The 17,790-nt window shown below is 43.4% G+C and overlaps 6 protein-coding genes across 7 annotated transcripts in view; 3 read left to right on the top strand and 3 right to left on the bottom strand.

Moving 5' to 3' along the window:
• Window positions 1-17,790, bottom strand: part of HINT2 (histidine triad nucleotide binding protein 2) — a 546,951-nt gene that overhangs the window by 264,591 nt on the left and 264,570 nt on the right. The window lies entirely within an intron of this gene.
• Window positions 1-17,790, top strand: part of CLTA (clathrin light chain A) — a 429,778-nt gene that overhangs the window by 237,630 nt on the left and 174,358 nt on the right. The gene's annotated exons all lie outside the window — the stretch shown is intronic.
• SPAG8 (sperm associated antigen 8) overlaps window positions 1-17,790 on the bottom strand; it is a 454,367-nt gene that overhangs the window by 267,762 nt on the left and 168,815 nt on the right. The window lies entirely within an intron of this gene.
• The window catches only part of TLN1 (talin 1), a 501,447-nt gene that overhangs the window by 378,100 nt on the left and 105,557 nt on the right, over window positions 1-17,790 (bottom strand). The gene's annotated exons all lie outside the window — the stretch shown is intronic.
• The window catches only part of RECK (reversion inducing cysteine rich protein with kazal motifs), a 394,564-nt gene that overhangs the window by 285,998 nt on the left and 90,776 nt on the right, over window positions 1-17,790 (top strand). The window contains exon 2 of one of the 2 annotated variants that reach the window (XM_050762079.1): window positions 16,097-16,268. In XM_050762079.1, the coding sequence (XP_050618036.1) occupies window positions 16,169-16,268 (100 nt within the window). In that variant the 5' untranslated portion in view covers window positions 16,097-16,168. Of the gene's footprint in view, window positions 1-16,096; window positions 16,269-17,790 lie in introns of those variants that run through there. The other variant, XM_050762080.1, reaches the window with a different exon arrangement.
• Window positions 15,621-17,790, top strand: part of GLIPR2 (GLI pathogenesis related 2) — a 126,430-nt gene continuing 124,260 nt past the window's right edge. The window contains exon 1 of the mRNA XM_050762272.1: window positions 15,621-15,624. The gene's annotated coding sequence lies outside the window, so the exon portion shown is untranslated. The remainder of the gene's footprint in view (window positions 15,625-17,790) is intronic.

Genomic DNA, 17,790 nt, shown 5'->3' with positions numbered 1-17,790 from the left:
AGCTCCTACCACTGCTTCTACAGCTGCTGTTGTTGCTGTTATAGCCCTTGCACTGATTTCTTGGCATGTCTGTCTTCTCCTAAATATTGAGCTCTTTAAAGTAGAAACTTTGATTTTCATCTCTGAGTCCCCAGTGCTGAGAATCATGCCTGGCACAGAAGGTGTGCTCAGTAGCCATCTGTTGACTTGAGTCAAATGGCCATGGCACAGACACTGTGTGCTCGTGAAAGTACAGGAGAGTCTTAGAGCTCCTGGCAGGAAGTGCTCCTGTAACAACCTGGGAAGGGGTCAGGTCACAAAGCAGAGCTCGGAGGAGATGGATTTCTAGAGAGTTTGTATGGTTTTCAGGCACAGGGTAAAATAAAGCCAACTGCAAAACCCCTGGATTGTCAACAAGCTTATGATAACCCAGGATAAATCACGTGTGAGCACCTAGAAGTCCCAAACAGAGATTTTTTAATTCCCTGAAAAAAGCAAGGGAAACCTCAGGACCAGCCTCAGAAGCAAGTCAGTGTCTTTCGTGAGAGCTGATGGGAAATGGGGAGGAGGGAGGTTCAGAGAGAAATGAACTTCAACTTGGCCAGAACGTGCAGAAGGCCCCTTGCTATCCAGTCATAGAGGCTCGCTGGTGAAGTGAAATTTACTTAAAGGTCAGTAAAAGTTTAAGGTCTTGGCACTAGAGTTACAGGGTACCTGGGACTGACTCCTGGCTGATATCACCACAGCAGAGGAGTTCTTGGCCCATCTGCCCTGAGGGAAGGGAAGAGACTAAACGTGGTCAGTTGCCTGCCCTTCTATGGGGACAATATCATCAACCACTTGACCTGTGAGGTCCTGGCTGTCCTGAAGTTGGCCTGTGCTGACATCTCTATCAACGTGATCAGGCAAAAGGCCTTCTCCACCTGCTCTGCCCACCTCACAGTTGTGGTTGTCTTCTACAGGACCACCCTCTTCACGTATGGGAAACCCAAATCGAAGGACCCACTGGGGGCAGACAAGCAGGATTTTGCAGACAAACTCATCTCCCTCTCCTATGGAGTGGCCACTCCCATGCTGAACACCATCATCTACAGCCTGAGGAACAAGGGCCTGAAGGCTGCTGTGAGGAACCTGGTATTTCAGAAACCCCTAACCGAATGAGTGACTGTCAAGATCCCAGGTGGCCAGAACATATGATCTCTAAGCGCCTCACTGTGCTCATGGAGAAATGATAACTCCGAGGAAAGAAGGGACTTTCCCAAGGTCCAGGCCGTGAACCATGGGACTAGGACGAACAAGTAAACTGAGTTTCCCTGTTGTGTCACAGGTAATGGAAGCTTCTATCAAAGGACCTGGAGGGAAAGTGCCTCTACATCTGTACTTTTAGTTTCCCATTGCCCCATTTCCTCACCTATCTATTTTTAATTTTTTGGCCTTGAATACATTTTTGGGTTACTACAAATCCTTTAGACATGAGAGTAGGCCTAATTGGAACCAAAGAAACAAAGCAATGAAGAAGCAAACAAAAAACCCAAATGAACTAATGGCAAGACATGGCAGTGTGGGGGCAGTGGGCTGGCTGTTGGAGCCCCTCTGTGGCCTCAGCTGTCTCTCTCCCTTGCTGGAAGCTAGTTTTAGGCTTCATGGCTTTGAGGTCCTTTCAAAGTTGACCTTCCTAGGCAGTGATTCTAGCCACAGGACCTTGAGTATTGTGGTGTATTAGGCCATTCTTGTACTACTATAAAGAAATACCTGAGACTGGGTAATTTATAAAGAAAAGAGGTTTAACTGGCTCATGGTTCTGCGACTATACAAGCATGGCTCCAGCATCTGCTCAGCTTCTGGGGAGGCCTCAGGGAGTTTTTACTCATGGCAGAAGGTGAAGTGGGAGCAGGCACTTCACATGGTCAAAGCAGGAGTGAGTGAGAGAGAGAGAAAGACAAAGGGAGAGACAGAGCAGGCAGGAGGTGCCACACTTTACAACAATTGAATCTTGGGAGAACTCACTATCACGAAGATAGCACCAAGCCATAAGGAATCTGCCCATGATCCAAACATCTCCCACCAGTCCCCAGCTCCAGCACTGGGGATTACAATTCAGCATGAGATTTGAGCGAGGACAAATATCCAAACTATATTATGTGGAAATACCACTGGCCATCCAAATTGAATTATTATAACAGCAGCTTCTAGCACTTCCAGAGAAAATTAGGTAGCTGTTCAAAGAGCATCTGAGGGGAGGGAGTGGAGAGGCAGCTGCTCAGGTCAGCTTAGACCGTAGAGTGCTCTCAGCCCAGGCCAGGCAGCCTGACACCTGCCTTCCAAGTCCAACCCTGATACTACTTCCTGCTGCTGAGCACTTGGCTAAGTCTCCCTCCCTCTCTGGGCCTTGATTTCTTTGTCTGTAAAATGAGAGGGTATAGCCTATGCCTCTCACTAGACAATACAACTGGAGACTGCCCAGACAGGAGGAACTTGTGGCTCACACCCCCCACCCGCCACTCTTTGATTAGGGGTCTCCTCTGGAGTCACTCCTCCATTCATTCCTCCACAGTTCATGAGCAATTGTTCCTAACTTCTAGTGCCACTTAGAGACTTGGGTGGCCGGTTGCAGCTCTAGCTACCTGTGCCTATTGCAAACCTGCCACCTGGTGGACACTGCTGAAGCTGACAATTGAAATTTCTGCAAGCTCCTGAGATGGGTGCTTCTCAAACTTGAATATTTTCATGACTCATCTGAAAATGTGGATAAGGATTCGGTGAGTCTGAGGTAGGGTCTGAGATTCTACATCTCTAACAGATTTCCAGGTAATGTCTATGCTGCTGAACTCTGCAGGCCACGCTTTGAGAAGCAAGGCCCTAGAAAATTTGGGACCAGGGCAGAGGGGTTGAAGGAAGAGGCAGGCTAGGAAGACTTCCTCGCGCAAGTCTCCTCCTGTGGGCCAAGCCCTTGGGCATCACCAAGCCTGTGAGGTGTTCACCAGCCTGGCAAATTCCCTCACAGCAAAAGCCTAAAATGTCAATGCTTTTAAGTCTCTGGGGGGGGCAGATTTCACTTAGTTTTTGGCCTTTGAGTATCCCTTAGTTTCTGGAAAGCTCATCAATACCTTTTAAAAAAATGTTTTTAGATTTTATTCAGCATGTTCAGTTATGTTCCACACTCAGCAAGATGAGAATACTCAGAGAATCTAATTGTTCATGCTGCCAGAAGAGGCACCCTTGACCAGTGTGGTTTTATATTCCCAAAATCAAGTTGCCCAGTTGTTCCCCCTATTCAATCAATAGTTTCATTAATTCATGGGGATGAACAAAGACTCCCTAGAATAAAACATTTGGTTTTCTCGTAGAGTGTCAAGTTAGACAATAATCTTAAAAATTGGGCTTTCTGGCTAGGCATGGTGGCTCATACCTGTAATCCCAGCACTTTGGCAGGCAAAGGCAGCAGGATCGCTTGAGGCCAAGAGTTTCAGACCAGCCTGGGCAACATGGCGAGACCCCATCTCTACAAAAAATTTTAAAACTAGCTGGGTATGATGGCACATGCCTGTAGTCCCAGCTACTTGGAAGGCTGGGGCAGGAGGACCACTTGAGCCAGAGGTTCAAGGCTGCACAGAGTGCACCTTGATTGCACCAATGCACTCCAGCTGTTGTCAACAGGATCACCATGGTGAGTGATGGAGTGACCCCATCACTAAATCTTTCCATTTAATGGGTCAAGGTCATTGAATGGAAAGATTTAGAACAAATGGGAATATTAGGCACATCTTCAGGGGTCCATTGTATCAGCAGAGTCAAGGCAGGCCCAAGCCAGTTGGGCGTTGATGTTTCTGGAGCAACTGGAGAGTCATATGGGGAAAAAATGAACCTTGACCTTTACTTCACACCATTCACAAAACTTCACTTGAAATCAATCATAGACCTAAATGCTTAAGCTAGAACTATAGAAAGTCTAGAAGAAAACATAGGAGAAAATATTTGTGACCTCAGAATAGGCAAAAGTTTCTTAAGATGCAAAAAAGCATGAACCCTAAAGGAAATAAGTGCCAAAGTGGACTTCACCAAAGTTTAAAACTTTTGCTCTTCAGACAATACCATTAAGAAAATGAATGGGTAAGCAACAGATTGACAGACAATAGCTGCAATGCATATATCTGGTAAAGGACTTGTATCCATAATATGTAAAGAACTTTTACAATGCAATAATATGACAGTCCCCCAAAATGAGGGAAAGATTTGAACCGATGCTTCACAAAAGAGTTTCACAAAAGATTTATAAATGTCCAAGAAGCACATGAAAATTGTTCAACATCATTTGTCACTATGGAAAATCAAATTAAAACCACAATGAGATTTCACCATACACTCATTGGAATGTCTAAAATTTTAAAGACTGACAACACCAAGTGTTATGGAGGATATGTAGCTGCTAGAACTCTCATACATTGCTGATGAGAATGTAATAAGGTACAATCCTTTGGAAAACAGCTACTGGTTTCTTATGAAGTTAAATATACACTTCCTTGAGACAGTAGTTCAAGTCTTCAGTTGTTCTGTGTTTTCTTAGATTCTGTATTTGTCTATTTGACATCCGTTAATTTCAGGGCCAAACTAACAACCAAAGTTGTTTACATTTCCTCTGAGATCCAGAGCCTATACTCTGAATCACCTCCTTATCTAACTCACATACCAACCAATATTTCCCTGCCCTAAACCACCCAGGGCCATGTATTGGACAACCAGAGACCACCCTCATAGCCCAGAGCCCACATATTTTTCAGTCCTATGCTGTCTACCCACACCTGCCCTGTCTTTCCCATGGAAACTCTAATAGAGTCTCTGGCCTAGGCTTTCCCCTCACTCTTGCTTCTGCCTCCTGAAAAAACCTTGGTGCTTCCCCATATGGCCCCAGCATGGTATGGTGTGACCTCTCCTCTTGGGAAATGTAAGTAATAAAAATCTTCTTTCAAAGGCATTGGCCTCCATGTATCTCCACTCGTTCATCTACATAAATTAAGATGCCTTGAGTACATCTTGAGACATGAGTGTTTACACAAAAGAAATAAAAATACATCCACACAAAGATGTGTATACAAATCCTCATAGAATCTTTATTCATAATAGCCCCACATTGAAAATAACTCAAATATCCATCAATAAGTCAAAAGATAAACAAATTGAGGGCCGGGCGCGGTGGCTCAAGCCTGTAATCCCAGCACTTTGGGAGGCCGAGACGGGCGGATCACGAGGTCAGGAGATCGAGACCATCCTGGCTAACACAGTGAAACCCCATCTCTACTAAAAAATACAAAAAACTAGCCGGGCGAAGTGGCGGGCGCCTGTAGTCCCAGCTACTCGGGAGGCTGAGGCAGGAGAATGGCGTGAATCCGAGAGGAGGAGCTTGCAGTGAGCTGAGATCCGGCCACTGCACTCCAGCCTGGGCGACAGAGCCAGACTCAGTCTCAAAAAAAAAAAAAAACAAAAAAAAAAAAAACAAATTGAGGTACATCCATACAATGGAATACTACCCAGCAATAAAAAGGAACAAAATACCCAAAAATTGCTAAGACATGGGATTATCTCAAAAACATTGCACTAAGTGAAAGAGGCCAGACACAGAAGAGTCCATGGTGTATGACTGGAATTCTAGAAACGTCATAGCTAATATATGGTGACAAAAATCATACCAGTTGTTGCCTGGAGCCTCGGGAGGTGGTGGGGTTGATTGCAAGGGTATGAAGAAGCTTTGGGGAGTGGTGGGAATATTTTATATCTTGATTTTGTGATGGTAGTCACACAAGTGCATACATTTCTTAAGACCCATAGAACTGAGTCTTAGAATGGGTACTTTTACTATTATTATTATTATTATTATTATTTGAGACAGCGTCTCACTGTCGCCCAGGCTGGAGTGCGATGGCACGATCTCTGCTCACTGCAAGCTCCACCTCCTGGGTTCACACCATTCTCCTGCCTCAGCCTCCCGAGTAGCTGGGACTACAGGCGCCCGCCTGCACACCCAGCTGATTTTTGTATTTTTTAGTAGAGACGGGGTTTCACCATGTTAGCCAGGATGGTCTTGATCTCCTGATGTCGTGATTCTCCTGCCTCGGCCTCCCAAAGTGCTGGGATTACAGGCGGGAGCCACTGCACCTGGCCTAGAATGGGTACATTTTATTGTGTGCAAATTATACCTCAGTACAGTCAATTTTTTAAAAAAGAAGCAACTTCTTTCTTCAGTTCTCATTCTTATCTGAATTGTTATGTGTAATTTTTTAGCTGACTGAACTAGTAATTTTCTTTAGCTTATACACTGTCCCCACCCTAATTCTCATTTCAAATAGTTCTAAAATGTAGCCAAGTGCAAATAGATATAAAAATGTGGTCAAGTGCAAAATAAGAGACATAAATATAGTGGAGAAAGCAATATAGGTCAGTTTTTGCAGAAAACCCATTACAGTATTTCTAAAAATTAACCGGAAAACTATTAGCAGTAACATGAGTTCAGAAAAGTTAGAAAATAGAAATAAGTTCCCCAAAATCTATTGTATTTCCACATACCTACATATATGTTCCTGTGTTCAATACACAACAACACAAACCAAGAACCAAAAAAAAAAAAACCAAAACAAAACAAGGAATACTATTGTATTCATAATAATTACAAATATCAAATCATTGAGAATAATCATAATTCCAGACATGACAGATCGAGTCAAGAATAAAAGCATAAGACTGTTTTCTTTTTGTTTTTATTTATTTTTTTTTTAGAGACAGAATCTTGTTGTGTTGCCCAGCCTGGATGGAGCACAGTGGTACCATCGCAGCTCACTGCAACTTTGAACTCCTGAGGCTCAAGCTATCCTCTGGCCTCAGCCTCCCTCAGCTAAGACCACAGGCACACACACACTATGCCTGGTATAGATAGATAGACAGACAGACAGAGACAGACAGATAGATAGATTTGGTAAAGTTAGGCATACACACACACACACACACACACACACACACACATACATATATATATTTGGTAGAGTTAGGATCTTGCTATATTGCCCAGGCTGGTCTCAAACTCCTGGCCTCAAGCAATCCTCCCGCCTGGACCTTCCAAAGTATTGGGATTGCAGGTGTGAGCCACTGCACCCAATCAAGACTAGTATAAGAGTATAAAGGAAAGCAGGGGGATTGGCCAGGGATTTGGGGAAAGAATTACAATAAAAGTGACCTTTATTCCTAAAGTAGAAGCTCTCAAATTGTAACAAACAAAAAGCTTCTTTAATATGGCTGGGCTTGGTGGCTCACACCTGTAATCCCAGCACTTTGGGAGGCCAAGGTGGGCAGATCACTTAAGGTAAGGAGTTCAAGACCAGCCTGCCCAACATGGTGAAACCCATCTCTACTAAAAAAAAAAAAAATATATATATATATATATATATATATAAAACTTAGCCGAGTGTGGTGGCATATGCCTGTAATCCCAGCTACTCAGGAGGCTAAAGCAGAAAAATCGCTTGAACAAGAGAGGCAGAAGTTGTAGTGAGCAGAGATCACACCACTGCACCCCAGCCTGGGTGACACAGCAAGACTCTGACTCAAAAAAAAAAACAAAAACATAAACAAAAACAAAAACGAATGTCTTTAATATACATATTGCTGGGCTCTGTCCCCAAAGATTCAAATTCCACTATGTTTGAAGTAGGGCTTATAGGAAATCTGGCCTTATAAGCACAGTTATTTGGTGTTTTAAATGATCCAAAAGACTCTACTGAACACCATAAATTGCTAGTGAAGAATAATGGAACAATACAAGGACCTTCTGAAGATCACAATGTCAGATTCTTCCTACCAGATTTGAAGTTATGTACGAGGTAACAATTATTGAACTATACACCATTGGATTTTTGTTTTGCAAAATCATTCATATTCATGATACCAGAAAATGAATCCAAACTGTAAGAATTTAATACATATACATCAGACCAAAATTAATAGCTTAAAGAAGGAATCATGTTTTAATAAATAGTGGAACAGCAACAGCATTCAATTGAATGAAGGTTGCCTTTGATCCGTACATCACACTATACACTTCCATAAATTTCAGCTGGATTAAACAACAAATGCTGTTATGATTACAAAAAGCTAAAAAAGAACACAATGACATATTTAAACCAGCTGTGGAACAGAGTGTGATTCATTATTCTGGGAGAGAAAAAGGGTATCAGAATTAAAATAGATATGTTCAAACATACATTATACAAAACTCTGGAATAATACAACCTGATTAAACAAAAATCTAACTTTTCCCCAATGGAGGTTTGTCACATCCCACAAGTAGTTAATTTGAGTTTCTTTAAAAATACAGATATTCTAAATAACATTTAATATGCAAGACAATGGACATACACAAATGTGTACTATTTTTCAATTTTTGACATACTAGAGGCTACTACCACATTAACATTTGTTCTGTCGAATTGACTCACTTTTGATTAGAACTTGGAATAATTATTTTCCTGCCATCTCTGTGCAATCTTCTTTAAAAGTCCTTGATTCTAAAAAAGTGTGGCTCTGCACTTATCTTTTCTCTTTTTTCTGTTTATTACCAGAACAGATTCAGACGTGAAATGATCTTTCTTTAATCCAAGCCTATGCACAGAGCTCACGTAAAATTATGCAAAGAAGTACAAATATGTGCTGTTCTCAATTAAGTGTTGGGCAAGGCTATGAATCATCTGCTTGGTGTATGTTCTTTTTATGGCATCATGGCCAATTGCACAATAGCAAGTGAACACGTCACACAAAAATAATACGCATTATAAATAGTATCAGGATTAACCACAAATTTTGGTTGCTACTACCTTATAAATAGCATCAAGATTAAAAGTGAGTTTTGGTTGCTACATCTTTGATTCTTTTAAATGTGTGATAAGGAATTCGAGCAGCTATCATATCTTATTAGTGAATCAGGTTTTTCAGATTTTTAACATCTAGCATTTTTTAAATTAATAAACTTTTTTAGCACACTTGGGTTCACACTGAGTGGAAAGTACAGGGAGTTCCCACATATCCTCTGTCCTCACATATGCACAACCTCCCCCACTATCAACCTTCTGCAACAGAGTGGTACATTTGTTTCCATTGGTTAACCTATATCAACACATCATCACCCCAAATCCCTCATTTGCATTAGGGTTTACTCTCGGTGTTATACATTCTATGGGTTTGGTGTTATACATTCTATGGGTTTTGACAAGTGTATAATGACATATATCTACCATTACAGTATCATGCAGATTAATTTCACTGCCCTAAAAATCCTCTGTGTTCTGCCTTTCATCCTTCCCTTCCCCCAACCCCTGGCAACCACTAATCATTTTACCATCTTCACTGTTTTACTTTTTCCAGAATGTCATATAGTTGAAATCATAAAGTATGGAGGCTTTTCAGACTGGCTTCTTTCACATAGTAATATGCATTTAAAGTTCCTTCATGTCTTTTCATGACTTAATAGCTTTTTAGCACTGAATAATATCCCACAGTCTGCATGCACCAAAGTTGTTGTCTTTTTTTCCTCCATTCACCTGCTGAAGGACATCTTGGTGGCTTCTAAATTTTGGCAATTAGGACTAAAGCTGCTATAAACATCTGTGTGCAAGTTTTTATGTGGACATAAGTTTTCATGAACCAATATTTAAACAGAAATTTATCAGCGCTTCATTTTCAAGATACCATCTTAATTTAAATAAAGAGTTGTGTGGGATTGCAAGGTAAGTTATTTCAAAAACTGTGACCATTTGCAAGGTACTCATCTCTATGAATCAGGATTTTCTCTATGGCAGGCAACCAAAGAGAAAATGCATAAATAAATTGGAAACTGAAACTTGTGTGACTGCAACAGTCATCCATAATTCCAGAATTCAAGTTTTTATATTTATCAAAATCTTACTCATTGTCTTTGAATTCTCATTCATTGTCTTTGAACTGTCATTCACTGTCTTTGAACTAAATAATTGCTATAAATTTGAACTTATAAAATAAGTATAGCAATATAACACAACTTTTTTCTGGTTTATACAGCAGAACTCTAAGATTTTGTTGGGAAAAAATGATTCTATAGTTAAAAAAATAACAAATAGGGCCGGGCGCGGTGGCTCAAGCCTGTAATCCCAGCACTTTGGGAGGCCAAGACAGGTGGATCACAAGGTCAGGAGATCGAGACCATCCTGGCTAACACAGTGAAACCCCGTCTCTACTAAAAAATACAAAAAACTAGCCGGGCGAGCTGGCGGGCGCCTGTGGTCCCAGCTACTCGGGAGGCTGAGGCAGGAGAATGGCGTGAACCCGGGAGGCGGAGCTTGCAGTGAGCTGAGATCAGGCCACTGCACTCCAGCCTGGGCGACAGAGCGAGACTCCGTCTCAAAAAAAAAAACAAAAAAAAACAAAAAAAAACACAAATAATAGTTTTAAGTTCAAAAATTGCTAAAATAAACAGCCAAAGAGAGTAAAGAATGGCGGGGGGTGGGGGGGTGCGTATTTTATATTCACAGGCTCATGTCTTTAGAGGGCTTATTGGAAGCTGGCAGGATATTGTACCAGCATCATAAGCTGGGGTCTCAATGGTGAATTTCATAACATGTGGGTGTTGGATGCCTAGGGCTTCTCTTCCTCCTCTTAGATCTTACTGTAGGGATCAATGAGGATGTTAGATATGCCAATTCTGCTCCAAGGCACAGGGACCCTTCGTTCTCCAAGGCCTTACTCCCAGTTATTAAATTAACCGTGAACATGACACACTAGCAATTGGAAAATGTCTCTGGTTGGTAGTTGCTTTCAAGCAACCAAGGGTTGATCAAATCTTCAATGGACAGTTAGTTGACTCTGCACATCCCCTTCCTGCCGAATGACTAAAACTAAATCTCAGTAAGTTCAGTGGGATCTCAGTTTAGTCAAGGCCTCTCACAAACCCCTCCCCAGCTTTGAGAGGTCTATATAGAGCCAAAGCCAGCAACTGGGACTGGAGAAGAAGACAGGACATCTGGTCCTCAGTCATTATCATCAATCCCTCTTGACATCTGCATTCTCATCTGGTATCCATTTATACAGACGATTCAAATAACAGATGCAGCCTCCTCATCCCAATCTTGAGGTCGCTTCAGGCTCTCAGCTGTCTCCTACCTTACATTTTTTGAGGGGCACAGAAAACATTTGGCTGCTCTTCTGTGTGGAGCATGAAACAGGACACATTTGCAGCGATTTCTACTCTATACCCACATCGTATTAAGTGCAGAGGAATTTTATGAGGTCTGTCATTTCCTGAGCTCCACATGGTAAGGAGAATCAGATCCCCTCTTATCTCATAGTCTCAAGACTTTCTGGGGGTTCTATGTCCCACCCCACTGCATCAGAAGAAGGAGACCAGAGACCCCTTCTTCTCCTCCAGTGGCTCTCCTTCTCCCACATCAGAGGGAATCAAATTGCTGGGGACTGAGGGGGTAGGAGGGACTATGTCTGACTAATCATAGTATTCTTCCGTGTCTGTTCTTCATACAAATATTTTAAGCTCTCAGCTATAAAATAGATGAGGTTCTGATATTTCAAAGGCTTTTTCTCTTTAAAGCCATTGTCTGCCTGAAATTTTAAGTGTATGTTTTTTAAAACCAAGAGCTAGGAATTGTCCTCTTTGACTATTTTTCTACTCTAACGATCATCTCTGAAGATATGAATGCCTTACCTCATGTTTTAGTTCTAATGAAGGAATTACTGGGAACAGAAAATACATTAATATTTCATGAAATTGTCCTATTGTACATATATGGAATCAGATGCCATAAAGTCTTAGTTAACTGACTCAAAATGGACCTCTTCCTTATTAAGCTAGGTCAATTCATTATGATCAAATATGTTCAGGCTAAGCAAAGTCAGAAAAAGTATTTCCATTAAAGATTGGCTTTAGAAATTTACTATGCACAAGTTCTAAAAAACAATACTCCTATTTAATTAAAATTACTTAAAAATCTGCCATATTCTTAATTTAAGAAGTTTCTCTTTCTGAAACAGATTCAGGCTCTGCTGCAGGAAGCAATTAAGAAATGAGGATAGTTGGCCAGGAACGGTGGCTCACAGCTACAATCCCAGCACTTTGGGAAGCTGAGGCTGGAAGATCTCTTGAGCCCAGGAGTTCGAGACCAGCCTGGGTAACATAGTGAGACCTTGTCTCTACAAAAAATTTAAAAAATTAGCCGGGCATGGTGGCACACGCCTGTTGTCCCAGCTACTCAAGAGGCTGAGGCAAGAGGATCACTTAAACCTGGGAGGTTGAGGCTTCAGTGAACCATGATCATGCCATTGCACTGCAGCCTGGGTGACACAGCAAGACCCTATCTCATAAAAAAAAAGTGTGTGTGTGTGTGTGTGTGTAAAAGAAATAAGCATAGTCTATAGTCTCAGACAAAAATCTCTGCCCTCATGAAGTAGGGAAACAAATAATAAACGAGCAACACTTTGGGAAAGTAAGTAGTATATTTTATAATATTGTATATTAGAACCTATTAATATATTAGAAGGTAATCATGGCTTTTAAAAATGTAAAGTGTGAAAGGGGAGAAGAAGTTCAGAGGTGGGGTTGAGTTGTGATTTTTAAGAAAGGCAATTAAGGAAGGCCACTTGAGTTAAGACCTAAAAAAGAAAAGGGAGAGTATAAAACTATCTGGGAGAAATTAATTCCACGCAGAAAGAACTCCAAGCACAGGGGTCCTGAGGCAGGCGTTACATGGAGCAGTTAGGGAAAGGCCCTGAGCAAGATAGGCTGGAGGTGATGGCTGGACAAGACAGAAAAGTAGGAAATGAAGTCAGAGATATAAAAAGAGGAGGAAAGGTGCAAGACCTTGAGAACCATGGTTTTTTAGCTCAAAACAAAATCATTGGTAAGTAACATTTTTAAAATGTCTTACTCATCTCTAAGCATTAACCTTTTTTTAGAATGAAAGATAATTACTCTTATAGTGCCTAAAATTGCATATTTGGGCTGGGCATGGTGGCTCATGCCTGTAGTCCCAACAGCTTGAGCGGCCCAGGTTGGAGGATTGCTTGAGTCCAGGAGTTTGACAGGACTGGCAAACATAGCAAGACCACATCTCTACAAAAAATAAAATAAAATAATTAGCTGAGCATGATGGCATGCACGTGTAGTTCCAGCTATTCAGGCAGCTGAGGTGGGAGGATCACTGAAGCCCAGGAGTTTGAGGCTGCAGTGCCCCGTGGTTGTGCCACTGATCTCCATCCTGGGCAACAGAAGGACACCCTGTCTCAGGAAAAACAAAATTACATTTGTGGTTCACTTTGGGCTCACATATGTAATTTTAAGTTTTCCGATGGCTACATCTTAAAAAGTAAAAAAGAATAAGAGTAGATACATGTTTTTATACCTTTGTCGAAACCCACAGAATGTACAACACCAAGGGTGAATCCTAATGTAAACTATGGACTTCGGTTGATGATGTGTCAATGTGGGCTCATCAGTTGTAATAAATGTACCATTCTGGTGCAGGATGCTGACAGTGGGAGGAGGTTATACATATGTGGGGGCAGGGACTGTCTACCCTCTGTACTTTCCACTCAGTTTTGCTGTCAACTTAAAACTGCTCTAAAAAATAAAGTCTACTTTTTTTTGTTTTTTTTTTTTTGAGATGGAGTCTTGCTCTGTCACCCAGGCTGCAGTGCAATGACACGATCTTGGCTCACTGCAACCTCCGCCTCTCAGGTTCAAGTGATTCTCCTGCCTCAGCCTCCTGAGTAGCTGGGATTATAGGTGCGAGCCACTACAGCTGGCAAATTTTTGTATTTTTAGTAGAGATGGGGTTTCACCACATTGGCCAGGCTAGTCTTGAACTCCTGACCTCATGATCCACCCGCCTTGGCCTTCCAAAGTGCTGGGATTACAGGCGTGAGCCACCGTGCCCAGCCCCTCTCAAGAGTTTTAATGCTTTCCAGCAGCCACACATCAAATGATCGCCATCAGGATTAGACAACTTGAAGAACTTACCCCAACTGCTAGAGCCTACATGCGATTCTACATCTCAATGTAACTATTTACTTATTTTTTTTTTCTTTTAATTGAGATGGGGGTCTGACAATGTTGCCTGGGCTGGTCTCAAACTCCTGGGCTCAAGTTATCCTCCCACCTCGGCCTCCCAAAGTGCTAGAATTACAGGCATGAGCAACTGTGCCCAGCCGCAACTGTTAATAATGATAGCATCATGACTCTTTGGCCCAGTGACTGTGTCAATAGTAGTACTATTACTCTCAGAGGGGACTTGTTAAAATAAATTAAAATGAAGACCAAGTCTGCAGAATTCCTGAGCAGATAGTCAATTTAGTCCTCATAAGTGACCTTAAACTTACTTGAGTTAATCTGAGCTATATCTTGTAAATGCATATATTAAAGAAAAACAGAACAAGCTCAACCAATCAGAAGTAGTCCACAAACTTGTATAACTAGAGGCTTTTTAATGGGATAGACCAAATAAGGCAACTTTATAACTGTAACCAATCAAATATTTTCTTTTTATTACTTTCCCATTCACTCTGTAAAAATCTGCCTCTTCAACAGAGCTGAGCCCCAGAACCACTTCTGGTTTGCAACTTCTCAATTCATGAATCACCGTGTGCTGAAATAAACTTTAAAATTTTATTGTGCCTCAGTTTACCTTATACGCGGAAGCAAGAGAGTCATCAGAGCAGATGTTTTAGAGATATTTTAACATATTCATGTTTTCCTTTTGTAAACTCAAAAGAGAGAATAAATGTAAGAGCCCAAAGACATAAAACCCAACTTTAATATATGGATTTTGTTTAGAACTTGAAAAATTGTAAAAAGAAATCATGAGACAATAAGAAAAATATAAATAATGACTGGATATTTAATACTATTAAGGAATTTTTAAAAGTGTTTTAAGTAATTTAGCCCAAGGTGTGTTCATGAGAATTTAAAACCGTGGTTATGCTTTTTCAAAAAAGGAGGAAAAAGGGTTTAATTCAGGAACACACAGAGAAAAAAGAGACAATGAATTAGTTTTGCTAGCCAGTGAGTCATCTTATACATTCTTCACAGTAGCTGCTGGGCTGATGGGTGGGGTGGGACCCACTTCTAATTTGTCTCTTGGACAAAGTCTATACTTCTCAGCCGGATATTCAAGGCTCTCCACATCTAGATATACAAGCGTTCTCCTATCCTCTTTTCCTAGCAGGAATAGGTGCTTAATAGTAACATGAAGGCCAGGCGCAGTAGCTCACGCCTGCAATCCCAGTACTTTGGGAGGAGGAGGCGGGGGGGTTGCTTGAGGCGAGGAGTTCGAGATCAGCTTGAGAAATATGGTGAAACCCCTTTTCTGCAAAAAAAAAAATATAAAAATTAGCCAGGCTTGGTGGCCTGCGCCTGTGGTGCCAGCTATTCAGGAGGCTGAGGTGGGAGGATCGCTTGAGCCTGGGAGGTGGAGGTTGCAGTGAACTGAGATCGCGCCACTGCACCCCAGCCTGGGTGACAGAGCGACTCTTGTCTAAATAAATAAATACATAATTTTTAAAGTACATCAAAGACACATTGAGGCTATATGTGCCAAAGAGCTTTAGTGGTGAACCCTTGTCAGGGGGCCGAGTCTGCAGGAGGCCGAAGGATCCCGGGTGACACGCCTTCTTTGGGTGCGAGGCAGCGTCTCGGCAGAAAGAATATTGCGAGTATTACTGAGTGTACGTGAAGGAGAGAAGCCCCTTCGGTTCGGCCTTGGACTAAGCCCTCGTTCTCAGGTGAACTTGCAGTGTCATCTTGTCAGTCTCCTCTCTCAGCCTCAGTGGCCCCAAACCTCAGGAGCTGGCAGAGGCTTTCTAAGGACTCTCCCAGCTCTGACATCCTCTGACTTCACTCTGGGAGAACGTGGGCTGGTGGACTCCGGGCAAAAGCCGACACACAGCTGGGCCATAACAAAGAGCCTGGGTAAGGGGCACGTTCCCGCCCCCAGGAGGTTTTGGAAACACTGTGAGACAGGGGGCGGGGCTTGAGCGCGTCGCAGCCAATCACCAAAGGACTGGGGCGCTGGGGGCGGGGCCTCGCGCGAGCGGCGGCGGCGGCGGCGGCGGCGGCGGCTGCGGCCAAGCTGGGTCCGAGCATCCCGCGGCTCTGGACCCGCCCGGCCCGGACATGGCGACCGTCCGGGTCTCTCTGCGAGGCGCGCTGCTCCTTCTGCTGGCCGTGGCGGGGGTCGCAGAGGTGGCAGGGGGCCTGGCCCCGGGCAGTGCGGGTGAGTAACCTCCGGAGCAACGGTTCGAAGCTGTCGGGAGCGGCCGCCTCAGCGCTCCAAGATGGCGCGGGGCAGGGGGCGGGGGTGCGCGCGACCCCCAGACCCGGCCTACGTCCGGTGACCCCGGGACCTGAGGTCTCAGCGCTCCAGAGGCGGGTGCCGAGGCGGGGCGAGTGAGGAACTCTCTCCGCCCCAAGATCTTCTGAGCGGTGACCAGGGTTCGAGGCCTTGGTCTGTCACCCACCGACACGGGCCCCCTATTCGGCACTGACCCCTTCGCTTGCCTCTGGTGCTTGTCAGAAAAGGGTGCGACGCCCCTTCCCAGGATCGTCGCGAGGTTTGGATGGGATTTTGGATACGCAGCCGCCCTACCGCGGCCCCAGTTAGTTATTGTTACTTGTTGCTTGACCCGCACTTGGTTCAGAACGACCTTGCTGGCGGTGAGCACTGACGGTCCCCACGGCCCGCCTGGTCGGTGTCCTGTCTCTCAGACAGGACTGGACTCGGGCAGGAGACATTAAGAATCAGTAAACCCTGCCCCCCGGGGGCTGGCAGGCTTGAGGAGAGGAATTCTTGCTCTACAAGAATTAAACCAAGGATGGATAGGAAACTGTTAGGTGCCTATTGATTGCTTTCCACTTGCTGGCCTTTTGAGTGTACCCCGTCTCCTTCCCTCCAAAAGCTCTCTGGGTAGGAGATGGGGTACAGCAGGAGCTTGAAGTAACTCGAATTCAAGGCAGAAATGTCTGGAGGAAATGAAGGGCCATGTATGAGTGCACGGAGGGAGAGAGAGGACATCCACCTAGGACGAGTGGAAAGTGGAGTGATTCCCCCTAGCTGTACTAGACATTAAAAGATGGCTAGGATGTGTGCATGCAAAAGTGGTGAAGTGCATTGCTTACAGGGAGAGACACCTGAAAAAAAAAAAAAAAAAAAAAAGCAAAGTCAGCCGGGCGCGGCGGCTCACGCCTGTAATCCCAGCACTTTGGGAGGTGGAGGCGGGCGGATCCCTTGAGCCCAGGAGTTCGAGACCAGCCTGCTTAACATAGTGAAACCCCGTTCCGTTTCTACTGAAAATACAAAAATTAGCCGGGCGTCGTGGTCTATGCCTGTCGTTCCAGCTACCCGCGAGGCTGAGATGGGAGGATGGCTTGAGCCCTGGGAAGTTGAGGCTGCAGTGATATGCCACTGCCCTCCAGCCTCGGGAGTGAGACCCTGTCTCAAAAAAAAAAAAAAAAAAAAAAACAAAAAAAACAAAGTCACTTCCAACAAGGGTGTTAACTATAGCTGGGCTTCAAATTTAGCTGTAAACTATCCCAAAGAAAAAAAGAGAAAATGCTGTGTATTCTTGGCTAAATCAGATTACTTTTCTGGGCCCCATTTTTCTCTCTGTTAAGTTAAAAGAGATTGAACTGAAACACTTACAAAATTATGAAATACTAGTTGTCCATTCTCCTCCCACAACCAGCCAGTTCTGCAGGAGGTAGTACAGTGGAGTGGTTAAGAACATTGAGCAAATTAC

This window comes from Macaca thibetana, chromosome 15 (genome assembly GCF_024542745.1).
Source record: "Macaca thibetana thibetana isolate TM-01 chromosome 15, ASM2454274v1, whole genome shotgun sequence".
Lineage (NCBI taxonomy): Eukaryota > Metazoa > Chordata > Mammalia > Primates > Cercopithecidae > Macaca > Macaca thibetana.
This window is presented reverse-complemented; position numbering and strand designations above follow the sequence as displayed.